Source organism: Oryzias latipes, chromosome 4 (assembly GCF_053564925.1).
Source record: "Oryzias latipes strain Hd-rR chromosome 4, Olatipes_Hd-rR_3.1".
Taxonomy (NCBI): Eukaryota; Metazoa; Chordata; class Actinopteri; order Beloniformes; family Adrianichthyidae; genus Oryzias; species Oryzias latipes.
Genome location: NC_136240.1, coordinates 24,822,759 through 24,836,798, shown reverse-complemented (window position 1 = coordinate 24,836,798; position 14,040 = coordinate 24,822,759). Strand labels below are relative to the sequence as shown.

Here is a 14,040-nt window from a genome sequence, read left to right as displayed (position 1 = left end):
TCTTGTGCAGCATGGTTGATTTCAAAATCATAATAATAATCAGTTAGTAATCATGCAGGCAGGGGGTCCAGCAGGGCTACTTCCATCTGAACACCAGGGCAGCTGCATGGGATACATTTCAATGAGTTGTGCATGGGATGCAGAACACTCTGTGCTTCCACACGTGTGTCCTTGGCTGTGTTTCAGATGCTGAGCGCTGCAGCGGTGTGTTCACTGACCCCTGCGTGCAGAGGAAAAACTATTGATTGCTGTTAGAGTAGACTCACTCGTATAGTCACTCTTTTTCTCTTTCTGTCACTTCCATTCAATGACACTCATCCACATTACTGTGTAGGTTTCAGTACACATACAAAAACAAATTTGACAGATTTTTGAAAGAGAATTTGTGTGTCTGATGTTTTTTGAGGCAATTTTCTCTAAACATGTGACTGACAGACCTTTTCATTCTGTTTTGTTTTTAGTGGAATCTGGTCTGTGACTCGGCTTGGAAGGTTCATATTGCCAAGTTCTCCCTGCTCGTTGGCTCTATTTTTGGCTACCTGGTGATGGGTGTCATGGCTGACTGGTACGTTGCCTCCTCTTCCTTTTTTAGTGAAGCAAAAAACTACACAACTGTCATAAGATGATTCAGTAAAGCCATTGCAATAACCCTTTAATTGCACTGAGATGTTGCTGGCAACACTTAAATAAAACACACTTTTGTGACCCACCGTGACGCGTCAGCCGTTTATGCGATTAACGTAAATCAGTGGATTCTGACCCCGCAAAAAGCTGCTTTTCTCTGTGACAGAATCCACTGATTTACATTGATTGCATAAGGGATTAAAGAGTTACAAATGTCAAAAGAATGTAAACACTCTCCGGTCCTAAAGGGTTAAAGGGTTTCAGTAATAGGACTGAATATAGAAATGACTTTTTGAATTAGTTTCCTACAGTTTCCTAAAATGTAAAATCCATTTTCAAGTGTTTTGTCATGTAAAAATAAAAATGTTTTGTATAATTTTGAAAAAAAGAAATCCCAACAAATTTTGTGCAAGATAAATTTCTTTGGTGGGTCTTAATTTTATATAATCTGGTAAATTTACTGACCCTATTTCTGACCCTGAATTATTTTATTGTTTCAACATCACATAGGTTAACATTTTTGCTAAGTGACTATTATTAACAAAAGAGCAACTTCTAAAAACAAGAGGGAAACGTTCTAGGTTTAAAATTGTAAATTGCGCAAATGCAACATACAAATCTGTGATTTTTATAAAAGCAGAGAAAGAAATAATACAAAACGCAACACTTGAAAAAGAGTCACAGGTTATGTCCAAATTCTCGCTCCACTTCCTAACTACCAAAAAAACAATATAATGACTATAAAAGGACTATGCAGTGTGGATTTTAAAAGCAATTCGTCATGCTCACTATTAATATTGTATTAAACAGCGGATTTATGCAATGGATTATGGTCTATATTCGCCAGTCTAGTGAGCATCAATGTTTTTCACAGAGACTTCTGTGACATTTCAAGGGGACTCGATTTTGGAACTGTCCAGCTGTACTTTACAAAACGGCGAACGCGCTATATAGTAATTGCACTGTGTCATCAGAAGTAAAGGAATTTGGACATAGCCAGAGGTTGACCACGTTAACGTAGTGTAGCTAACGTTTTTTGAAAAACAACAAACTTTTTTGCTTGTAATTAAGATTACAAAGCAATCTTTCGAGATAGTTAAGCAAAAATGTCATATTTTTCTTATTTATTATTGAAATGGAATGTAAGCAGAATGAAATTATAGCCTTAGCTTGAAATTTTGAATAAACTTTTTGAACAAACTTAAGATTTAACTTGAGTTTTGAGCTTTTCTCTGGTGGTTACTATAAATAATTACACAAAAATGAAACTTTTGTACCTTTTCATTGTTCAAAAAGGGTGTAAAGCTCTCAAAGTCATTTGTTCAGGATAAAATATTTAACAGCTTTAAATTACAGGTATGAATGCAATGGAAGTGAGAGGATTTATTGACTCAAGACAAGATAAAACCTTCCAGATAACAGATGTTTCAGCCTAGACCGAGAGGATCAAACTTGAGAGTTCAAACTCTATCCTGCTTATTTCTTATTATTTTTCTGCCATTTATTGCTAACACACCTGGAGGATCTGGAGTTTGACACTTGTGGTCCAGACCAATGGAGCAGCAGACCACCAACTGAGTTCTTAGATTTGGCTCCAGAAATTAGGCCCCCCACCTCCTGTCTTTCATTTGCATAAGCTTCACATACTTTACTGGCAGCAGTTTCACTGAAAGAGTTGCATAAGAATTAAGTCATTCCACGAAAACCTGCTCATGTGAGTGACCCGGAGACACACCTGACCTTTGTAAATGAACTCATTGTGGTCGTGCCTTGTAGCCATGTTGGCCACCTCTGCTGCATCATGGGAAAAAAAAAAAACTTTTTACATTGTGTGCAGGATTAGTACACACTAGAGACAATGTGTAGAAATATGCAGGCCCGACCTGACCCACTGACCCCGTGAAACAAGGAAGTCTACAGAGTCCAAAAGCAACAATCTCCTTCACTTCCTACCAGAAAGTTTCTCGCTCAGCTTCTGAAAAAAACCCTCTGCTGCATCTTTGTTTTTCTCTCTCTCGTTGTCTCTAAGGTTCGGTCGACACCCGGTGTTGATCCTGTCGGTGCTTTTCATGCTGGTGTTCGGTCTGACTGTAGCCTTCTCTGTAAATGTCACCATGTTCAGCACATTGCGCTTCTTTGAGGGTTTCTGCTTGGCGGGCCTCGCTCTCTCCCTCTATGTGCTCAGTAAGTATCAGCTCTCGGCTTCTCACGCCTTTTTTTCTATCTGCTCTCCTGCTCCTCACTGTCTCTGTCGTGTGAAAATGTTAATTTCCCTTTATTTGCACACGCAAATGCTTACATTTAGCATGTCACTCAACCAAAAGGTACCTACACTCGTGTGTTCTCCTGTGGTTGCGTTTTGCTAATCATCAGGTCATTCCATCACCTCGATAAATGCAAAACCTTGGACATCGATGAAGGTTTTTCTGATGCTTTTTGCTTCTTTCCTGCATATCCTGTAACTTACCATACTTCTTCACTATATGTTGAACCAGATTATAAGGCGCACGGTCAATGAATGGTCAATTTTTGAACTTGTGTCACATATAAGGTGCGCAGAACTATAGGGCGCATTAGGCGAGTTAGCGGTAAAACAGAATGGTTCAGCACATTGAATTTCAAAACAGATTTGAATATGCAGCAGCAAAAATACAATGGAAAAAATGAAATGAAATCAAAATTGTTTTCTAAATAAATTAAGTAAATCTGTGACTGACATCTGCTTTAAAATATATTTGTAAATCCATCTGTACATGCTTTTACAATTTTTTATGTTTACAGTATTAACCAATTATTAAAGGTTTATACAATTATTCTTTTGAATTGCAATTTATAACGTGGAATGACAAAACACTGCAATGTTTTTTATTTATAAATTCCCCGTTTATTACCGATCATTAAAAAGTCGTATTACTTTTCCAAAGAGTCTCCCGCTCCTCTAAACACTTTATTTTATCATAGAAATGTGAAAGCTTGTGTGTTTTTTTTGATTTTGTCTGGTTTTATTTTAATATTTACCGTTTGCAATCTAAAATATAAAAAAAAAAAATAGAATTTTGTCTCTGTTTTTGAGTGGCCCCAATCCTTTTCTATACCAAATATTTAAGCTTTCTGGCTATTAGGATGTAAACATCTCATTAAATATAAAATATCTTCAAGTTCAGGTACAATTCAAAATTATGATTCAGAAAGCAGGATTTATTTTGGGAAGAGTTTGTATTTAAAGCCCATAATACTCTGTTTGATTTTGTGTTTTTTTTATATTTGCGAAAACTGTGATGTTTCTGGGACTATGTCCTCAGGACAAGTCAAAAAGGAAACTGTTGAGCTTGAACAGCTTATAATGTTTTAAATCAAACACAACAAATACAAATATGTATTTTGTTCTGACAGGTTAGCCACCCGGAGAGCAGAACGCAGCAAATATAAAAGTAAATGCCAACTTTAAACCCCAAAGATGCACATATGGACTGAAGTAGATTGACTACACTATATCTGACATTACTGGTTTTGTTATTTAACATGACGGCTGTTGTTCGGCAGGGAAAAACAGTCCCGCTGTGCAAACAGCTGCATAAGCATGTCTGACATAACAACTGAAGCTATGAAGAGATTTGGCCTTCTGATGTGTAAAAGCAACAGTTTGTGATTTATGTAAAAATAATGACAACTCTGATGAGTTTAAGACGATAATAGGAATCTAGCGCTTAAGCTGCATACATGTCTTTTGACGGTCTTGATTTTTGATTGACAGGAGAGAGGAATTGAAACCCATTTTTGCTCGAATTAAATTAGGAATACTAATCAATGGATTGTTTTTCCAGGTATATATATTCCAGGTATAATATATAGCATATTTTTGTGCATTTCTGTGACCTTATTTTTCTTGGTTGCTGTATCCCAATTACGGTGGATATAAGTCTATAGGACATGGTTCCTGTTTACATGTCCACAAAAAGTAAGCAAATTGGACTTATCAAAAGATGACCTTGGAAATCCCATTATCAGAAAATCTCGGTTTCTATGTTTTAGTCTATAGTATCATTTATTTTGTTTCAAACTTCCTTTTATGGAAAAACTTTCACTTGTCTGTTCTTGCTAAAAAAGAGCTGACGAACGTTCTTTTGGGAGAACTAATTTGTCTGGAAATAATGCATGAAGTTTCTGCTTCTCCTCCGCTTTTTACTTTGCAAGATAGAAATGGCAGATTAACCGGGTGTGCACCGCCACACCCTGCAGGTTCCTCTATCTACTGCGATTTATTTACTTATGCGCAACCAAAAACCGGGAGAATCCCCGTTTCTGAAAAGAAATGCATGGGTTGCTCTGATTTCTTGTTGTTGGATAACTGCTGAATTCGGTGAAAGACCACCATCTTTTACATGTTTACATGGTTGCTTGAAACATTGGAAGAAATGGGTTTAAGATTGGATTTTTGTTGTGCATGTAATTGGGCTCAGTTGGGGAGTGCATTTATCTGCTTGGGGCTCAACCTCTGCATTCATGCAACAAGATGAGGTGTCTGGGACAGACCCAGGGGCCCTTTACAAGATTATATCTTATCGGTTTTGGTATCACACAGCCAAAAAATCTGGAGAATGTGGCTGTGAAAGCAGGTATGTCTGCCTGGACCGTTTCCAGATCTGCATAGAGAAAAAGGGCTTTGTTTTTGGTTCCAGTTTGTTGCGAAGATGGGTCCTCCCTGCAGCATCCCCCACCCCAGAGTGTTTAAATTTTGCTTGAACTGGAAGAGTCGGGGTGATCAGTTTGGAACCAAGCGTACTGATGACGCCTTCGTTTTTCCAGGGACTATCTTCGCCTACTCTGCAGCCTCCACCGCCCCCCTCTTACTTTCTCCCCCCCACAGGCCTCCTCTTCCTTTCAGGCTGCAGTGTGTGATTAGTCAGATTTTCTGTGCGAAGCTCTGGCAGACCTGATCCTGGGCAGTGCGAATGGTTTTGTTTTTCTCAGCGGTGGGAGGATGTTCCTGCATAAATCTCAAACGAACGATTTCTAATGACAAGCAAACAAAACAGATGCACCCACAGGCGTCTGAGATTCAGATTTAGTCTTTTTTGTGGGAATAACAGTGAGCTAGTCTTAAGGCAAAAGTCAGAGTTGGTGACAGGATGCAAAAATTTAAGTAAGAGGTGAAGATCATATTAACCCCTTAACACCAGGTGTAAAAGGAGCTTTAGCTCCAGTGTTAACATTCTTTCGACAACCGAAAATCTTCAACTGTTTACGCAAAGTAATTCCAGCAGGTTCTGTTGCAGAGAAAAGCAGACTTGCACTGATATGCAACACTTTACAGTAGTAAAGTGTAGTAAAGTAGTAAAGTGTGGTAAAGTAGTACTTTACAGTAGTAAAGTGTTAATGCAATCAATGTAAATCAGCTGATTCTGTCACGGAGAAAATTTGCTTTGAAACCTCCAGTGTTAAAAGGTTAAAGAAGGTTTCATCATCACGTCAGCAAGAAAAGAATGAGAAAAAAAGACATAGTATTTTCCGGAACATATGTCGCGGGAGCCAAAAAATGCATATTAATGAAGAAAAAAAGAGAGATAAAGTCCTCTGGATAATAAGTTGCACTTTTGAGAGAAAAGTGCAACGCTTCCGAACAAGCCTTGTGTAATGCTGCGTTCCCACCGAACTTGATTCCCGCGTCAAATTCATGTCCACTGCGTCTTTTGATGTGTGCCAAATTCAATGCTCAACACTTGTCAAAAAATGTGTTCACAAATTAGATGCTCCCGTAACGTGTGGGAGAAGATATCGTCTTAGCCTCATTGCTACAGAGAAGCATTGACTGAACGTCTTGTTTACAGCGTACAGAAGACACGGATGACGTTGAGAGATCCGGTATATTTATTTTAAAGAGCTCTACAAAAGCATCTGCAAACTCATCTTCATGTCTGGGTTCATAAGATCATTCTGTCTATTTTTGAAACAACGATCTTTACCTTCGACAGTCCAGGAGCTGTGTCTAAATGACGGTGCTGTCAGCGGTACTTCTCTGTCTCTGTGACCCAGTTTGACGACTTGCTGTCCTGCATTAGGTCGGAAGACGGCAAAAATAAAAGCGTCTCCGAGCAAATAAGAAAAATATCATAAGGTTCAGGAGGAGAACAATCAGATTCTCCTCCATGTTTTTTGTGGATGGTGCTTCGTCTGCATTGCTGTCAGTAGCAAATGCTGATACACACACCTACAATGCGGTGAAGTGGTTTTTAGTGGCGAACAACCGCTAAAGGGAAAGTGGTTGTTAATGAGAAAATAACAAATATATGAGCCGATTTATGTTTTATGATTTATGTTCCTGAATATAAATCGCACCCCTGGTCAAGCTATGCAAAAAACTTTAAATTAAACTTGGTATTTATATTTTATACAGAATTTTAACTTTATAAGATGACACTTTGGTTGCTTTCACACTGGAAAACCCCATAGGATTTGTTCTAACAAGTGGGGACTGCTAGAGGTTTTTACACCTTCTATGCTTTCACACACTCTCAGAAATGAACTATAACAGCTACTCAATTAAGGGTGGTAATGCCCCCAAATGAGCTCTGAGCCGGTGGGGAGAAAGATAGCACAAAGAACAAAAACCTCAACACACCCATTAGTGCTCTGACTTCAATAATACTAAGCTCCTGCATCGTCTCACCATGTTCACAAGACATTTTCTATCCTTTCCACTCACTTACTGATCAAACCAGTTGTTCTGCTGGTCACCTTTCACTCGTAAATGGACTTTGGTGCAGTTAACTTGAGTGAATGCAGAGAGATGGACGTACTTTTTTAAAATATGGATTCTCAATGTTTCAGGGTTACACAATAAAAGAAAAATCCATACCTTGAATGTTCAAGCAGGAAGTCAAACATAGTTCAATAGTCCAGTATGTTAAATGCAAGGAGTTTAATTTCATTTTCCTATATTGCTACAGCCAGGTTGTCTTATTTACAAAATAATAAAAATGACGTTCCAAAGAACAGAGTTTACGTTTCTGAAGGGTGTCCAAAACTGGTTTTTGGGGCTGTAATGATTGTATCTGCCTGTGATTGGTGGATTCCTCTGAGACACGCCTCTACATCACCAAGGTCTACAGCAGCCCCTTAAAGATTTCTATGGCTTAATCAACATTCTGTTGATGGCCATGTCGGACGGTGAAATACACGGTTAAAAACAGAGATTGATCAAAATCCTGTCGATAGTGAAGTTAGCCGTGGCCTTGGACCACAACTCTGTGTCCTGAGGTGCTTTGCAGCTTTCAAGCTCAAACTGGACCAAAGAGCAGAAGTGAACCAAATGGAGTCAATGATTTAAAAGTGACCCCCCCCCTCCCAAAAAAAACAACAAGACAACAACAACGTAAAAATCCAGGTAAAGGCGATTTAGTAGGGAGGTCGAGCGCTTGATAATACATGATAAGTGGAAGGCTAGCAGGGTTAGATGGTTTTCTTCTTTGTTTCTTCTTTTTTTCTCTTGTCAAAGCGTGTCAACGGCAGGATTTCTTCAGGTGGTCTGGCAGACAGAGTGCTGTGTGAGAGCGAATCAAAACAATTGAACGTGGGAAATTATCAGCACTGCCTGTTCTGGTGTGCAAAGAACTGTGGAAGTAGATTATCAGATTTTTTTTTTTTGACGGTGCAGAGCGGTCGGCCTCTGATTGGAAGGATTGCAGGTTTGGTTCCAGCATGCCCACTCATGTGTTGAAGTGTCCTTGGGCAAGACACTGAACCCTACATTGCTCCTGAGGTTCTAAGTTGATGCCAGTGATCGGCAGCTGAGCCACCATTAATGTGTAAATGTGTGTAAGCATGGGACGGTGACTGAAGTGAGCTTTGGGCCATAAAGGAAGATAGAAAAGCGCTATGTGCCGTTAGTAAAGTGATCCTTCGTTTATTGCAAGGGCTAGGTTCTGAAAATAACCAGTGATAGGTGAAATTCAGGATGTAGAATTTTAGACATTTTAAGGCTGTAAAACTCCTAACTACACACTTTATATACTTTTCTCAGACAATAAGATTTTCATGCTTTTCTCTTGAAATTCTCAAAGTAAAGATAAAATCTGCAAAATTGCACTGAAAAAAATCCACAAAATGGGGAAAGGTGAACCAGGATGGAGCCAGGGACCAATGTATACACCATTTCCCATTTGCCCTAACCATATGACAGCTGTAGTGTTGGCTTTGCTAATGCGGATGCTGATATGTCAGCAAAAAAGGAAAGGTTGGTTTTGATCTCCATCTGTACTCAGTGAGGAGGAACCAGGGTCGCTATGGTTACACTGCTCAGGGGTCTCATGTGACTCCCCTTTCATGTCTTTTGTTTACACAAACGCAGATGTAAAACAAAATCTATCGGATAAAGGTGAACATGTGCCAGGAAGTATCTGCTTTTCGGGGCAAAAAATGTACTCGTTTGAGTCCGATTTCTCATTGTTGGATTACTGCCCTTATTAGATAAAGGATGTTGGATAATCCACTCGAAAAATCCTAGGTTTGGTGTAAAATAAATTAAAAACAAAATGTAAAAGCGTTCCATCAAATTGACCTGCACCAGAGTTCATTTACAAGTGTGGACAGATATTTGCTCTCAAGAGCACACAAACATGCTCTTGAACAAAATGCAAACTGTGAGATCCCTTCTACTCCAGTATTCAAAGTACAACTGTTTGAATAAAAGTAAAATCCCAGAAACAGTCAAAATAATTGTAAATAATTCAGAATGTATAGCAAATGAATCACCCATTTGAAATAATTGTTACTTGCAGCTTTAAAGATTATAAAGGCTAAAGAAAGGAAAATGTAATCAGATTTATTTGTTCACTCAAAGTTTATGTAGTCCACACTGTCTGTGCAAAATTGAACTTCATGCAGGCTCTTGAAGTGCAAAAATGAAGTGTTGCAGCGTTGTGTTTTCGAGTTGTGTGTTCCTACAGTGAGAGCATGTCAGCACAAAGCAAAGCCTGCAAAATGTTCCTCGATAATGTCAGAGGCTAAAGTCCTGCAGCTACACTTGAGCGAGCAGGCGGAGGAATCCCAGGAGTCCAACTTCAGATCACTGTTAAAAAACCAAACAGGCATCCATCACAGGGAGGGAATGAGGTCATTATTTCTTCATTATCTCTTTATTGTATGGTGTTTTACTGCAAAAATGCAAGGGTGGGTTTGTGAGTGCACACGGAAAAACGCCATGTCATCAAACAGCCGCCTTGTCCAAGTAATTATTCTACTACAGATGGAGCAGATATGCATGTTACATCATTTGTCAATATAAATGGCAGGCAATTTAAATGCAGGGCGATGCAGACATCTTTTACAACTATTAACACTTTTTTGACATGCGTGCTGTATTTGGTGGTTCTGGATAGTTAAACATTTGGGTCATAAAATAATTCCCAGCTGCATCGTGCGAGTCTCACCGGTAGAGGGTCCCTTTGGCTAGCCCGACATTTTCTTACACTACTGTCTAAAAGTATTTGCCTCCTTCCCAACTGTTTCTATTTATTTTTCTGTAATGTGTTATTAGAGGATTGGCTATAATGAAGTCATTTTCTGATTGTCCTTTTACAGAGTGACCACTAAGGGCCTTGTTCCTCAAACAAGGATGTCCAACGATTTTTGTTACATTGGTTAGGATTAAAAATGTTGCTTTATTTATATTCAATTTTAGAACTGCTCACCAACTCTGTGATGGACAGGTCAATCCTTACTTCTAGAACGCTTCAATAGACGTGTTCAAAAAGAAAAAATGGGCCAGATATAGGAAGCACAGACAATCTAGCTTTAATTGAGTTTTTCAGGACCATTTGATCCACAATGACGTGGGTTCTAAGATTGATTTGGATTTTTTTCAGATGTAAAAGTTCACCCCAAACTCTTTGGACCCAAACACGCAAAACCGGTCACTTGCAAGGGAACCCTGGTGCGGTTCAGCAACTTTCTTGGTGAAATTTTCTTTGCCACTAAAATTTGAATAGTGTGGATTGCAAAAACATTAGCTGTGCTCACTAGCTTTTTATTCATTTTTATTTTTTTACTTCTGTGAAACAAGCAACTGTTGTTACTGTATGACACATGGTCCATATGGTCCTGTCTGACCAGAAAACCAAATAAAAATTTTGCCATTTGATGCGAAGCAAACAAATCCAACTGACTATTCTGATCTAAATTCATTAAACAGATTTTAATATTACACAAAAATACCTCAAGCAAATATTTTTTTTAAAACAATCAAATAAAGACAAAAAGGTGTTCAATTTGCAAGGCTGCATTTTGAAGCATTGTCCTTTAAGTCACATTTAGATGGTAAAAAAAAAATGAGCAGACTTGTGTTGTAATAACTAAACTTTTTTCAGTTATAACTTTAAATGCAATGGGGTTTTATGCAGGACGCTCATCAGTCTTGAATTCAGATTACTGTGATTCGCTTATGTTGCCTCATTGCTAACTGCATGCTGTTGTGGCTGAGCTCTTACATGCATAGTCAATGTAAATCTATTCAATTAAAAGGGTAAAAAAACAAAACCTGAAGTTTAACCCCAAAGTCAGCTTGCAGCTAAATGAGCAGCAGCACAAAACCCAGGCTGTACTGCTGAGAACAAACTCTGAAACACCACAGGGGCACATGGACCTGAGTGGTAAACAGGAAAAGGGTTGATACAGTAATTAAAAAAAAAAAACAAGAAGAAGCCCACACTGTATTATAGATGAAAGGAACTTCTATAGAACGTATGTTCCAAGCGCCTCCTCCTCTCAGCCTCGGCTGCTATAAATGCAACATCTTCCCAGCTCTCCGTCTTCTTATATTCCATCCATGCCCTCTTCCTTTTCTCCTATCTAAACCATTTCATTACCTCCAGTGCTCTCTTTTTTTTTGCAATGCTCGCTTAAATCTCACTTATCTCTCTGCAGCACACGCCACATAACGACCTCCACTGAAGCAGTCGGCTTTAGTTTTTCCCTCTCATGTGGGTTGTGTTCATGTGCAAATGAATCACTTTTGCGTGATGTAGCACCTGCCCGAGGGCCGCCCTTTTTGAGCGCTGTTAGGAGCTTTCTGCACAACCTTCATCTTTGATTTCCTCCTGGCTGATGGAGAGATGGCTTCACATGCAGTTGTCACAAACGCTGCTATTAGTAAAAAATGAAGCAGCAAGTACAGAGTAAAATATATTTGTGTTATTCTTGTTAGCTAGACAAGTTTCTTCTTACTTGAAGCTCTGGTTAAAATTTAAAACTTTATACAAAAATTGAAATAAACTTAACATTACATTTTTTCCTGAGGATCAAGGGACGCTTTTAGACGTTTATAGTTTTTGCTTGAGGCTGAGGATTTTGGTCCTTTGGTTCACACCTGAACAGCTCCCACGAACTCAGTTTGACTTCACACATGACACCCAGGGGCAAACCCAAGACTTTGAGGGTCATTTAGGGAGGGTGAAGCCCCAAACAGGGGTTGCACGGTGGTGTGGTGGTTAGCACGTTCGCCTCACAGCAAGAAGTCCCCTGTCTGTGTGGAGTTTCATGTTCTCCTCATGCATGTGTGGGTTTTCTCCCGGCACTCCCACTGTCAAAAACATGCTTCATGGATTAGTGAATTAAAGACTCTAAATTGCTCATAAGTGTGAATGTCTGTGTGTGATTGTGTGGCCTTGTGACAGACTGACCCTCCCCAAGGATTAGCTAGGATAGGCTCCAGCAACCCCCTTACCCTGAAAAGGGAATCAGCGAGTTTGGAAGATGGATGAATGGGTGGTAGGCCCAAACAAGCTCTTACATGGAATGGGGGGAAAACACAGAGAAAACTAGTTTACCCTAACCTCCTCTTTACTACGCTACGTTTATCTGGAAGACATTTTTTGTCCTCAGAAAAATAACTGCACCAGAGTTCATGTGCAAGTGAAGACAAACCCACAGTTTGAAGTTGACCAGAGATTGATTTTGTTCCAACAGCTCCTCCTTATGACCCCGACTTTTTCCTGTTTCTCAATTCCTTGTTTTTTTCCCCCTTTCAGCTACTTGTAATTAATGGTACTTTAGTAATATACTAACTCTGGTTTGCTTTCACTTTGTAGCATTGTACTTGTGGGATTCGTTTCTGTTTCCACCTCTGCTTCCTGGTACTTTTTACAAACTAAACATTTTAGCTTTGGAACAGCCCAAAGGTCGTCTTCTGCACACAAGATCGCTTTCATTTCCATTTCAGAAAAGTAATGACAAAAAAAAAAGATTATTTTAAAGGTTACTTTTTTTGACAAAAGCAATACATTAGTGTGGGTTTAGTAAAGCTTTAGTTGAGAGTAATGTGGAGGAAAATAACAGACTACTTTTTAAAAAATTCTTCAAATCAATTTTCCAAACTTGCTTAATCACTTTTGGGATGACAGAGTAGCTGGAGCCTGTCCCAGCTGCTGTTGGGTGAAGGAAGGGTACACCTTGGATGTGTCGCCAGTCCGTTGCAGGCTCTAATTCAATCCAGTTTGTTTGTCTCCCTTTTGTCTTTCAAACTGTTTTTGTTGTTTTTCTTATCATTGTCAATTCCCTATTTCTTATCAAATCGAGCATTTTTGGTTAATCTTTAAAGCCAAAAGGAAACAGAAATAGATAATTATAGGAGTTTCTGGCTAACAGGCGCCACCATGTTACATGGCGTCCCCCTCTACATCCTTTTCTCGCACTAACATGAGGATAAACATCACTGAGAGCCACCAGGGGCTGCTTCAAGGTGGCATTTCAGGGGTAATAATGAATGCCACGTCACTTACTTTTCTACAGAGCGTCCTATAGATCAACGTTGAATCAAAGTGGGTTTTCGTGTCGGAGTTGTAGGCTTCATTGAGCATGCCAGCACAGACTGGGGATCTGTCTGTGAGCCTGTGCTGTTAGCAAGCCAGAAGTCTTTCCACTCTGATCTCATGCTTCAGGCAAGGTTAGCGAGGGCAACACACTGTGTGTGAGTGTGATGGAGTTGTCAGCAATTTGTCATCAAAGATGCGTGTGATCATTAAATCATCTGCGTCTTGCTCTTCTTCGGCTAGGTTTCACTTTATTTTATTTTCATTTTTATTCAGCCTGCTGCTGCTCACGTCTGATATGAAGTCAGGGAAGCTGATTGTTAAGAGAAGCAGGAAGAGGAGGATGAGGAGGGTGGGGAGAGGTAGTGGTGTGTGTGTGGGGGGTTACTTTTTACAGAGAGTCATAGCCACTTCAGAGGAAGGGGAGGAAAAAGGGGGGAGCAGGGGAAGATCAGCTCACACAGGGGGGGGGGGCAGTGAGATAATCAGCACAAGAAGATCCATTCTCCCACAGCTGGAACAAAAGCTCTTTGCCAGTGTGTGTTTGTTAAAGTCAGTGGGATCAGACGCCTCCCTGGGGAGCCTGGGAGCGGCTTTTGTTTAGTTGCTTTGG

General features: G+C 39.6%; 1 protein-coding gene across 1 annotated transcript in view; it reads left to right on the top strand.

The window, feature by feature from the left end:
• Nucleotides 1–14,040, top strand: part of slc22a23b (solute carrier family 22 member 23b) — a 28,712-nt gene that overhangs the window by 3,459 nt on the left and 11,213 nt on the right. The window contains exons 2-3 of the mRNA XM_023954389.2: nt 462–565; nt 2,654–2,808. Of these exons, the coding sequence (XP_023810157.1) occupies nt 462–565; nt 2,654–2,808 (259 nt within the window). The remainder of the gene's footprint in view (nt 1–461; nt 566–2,653; nt 2,809–14,040) is intronic.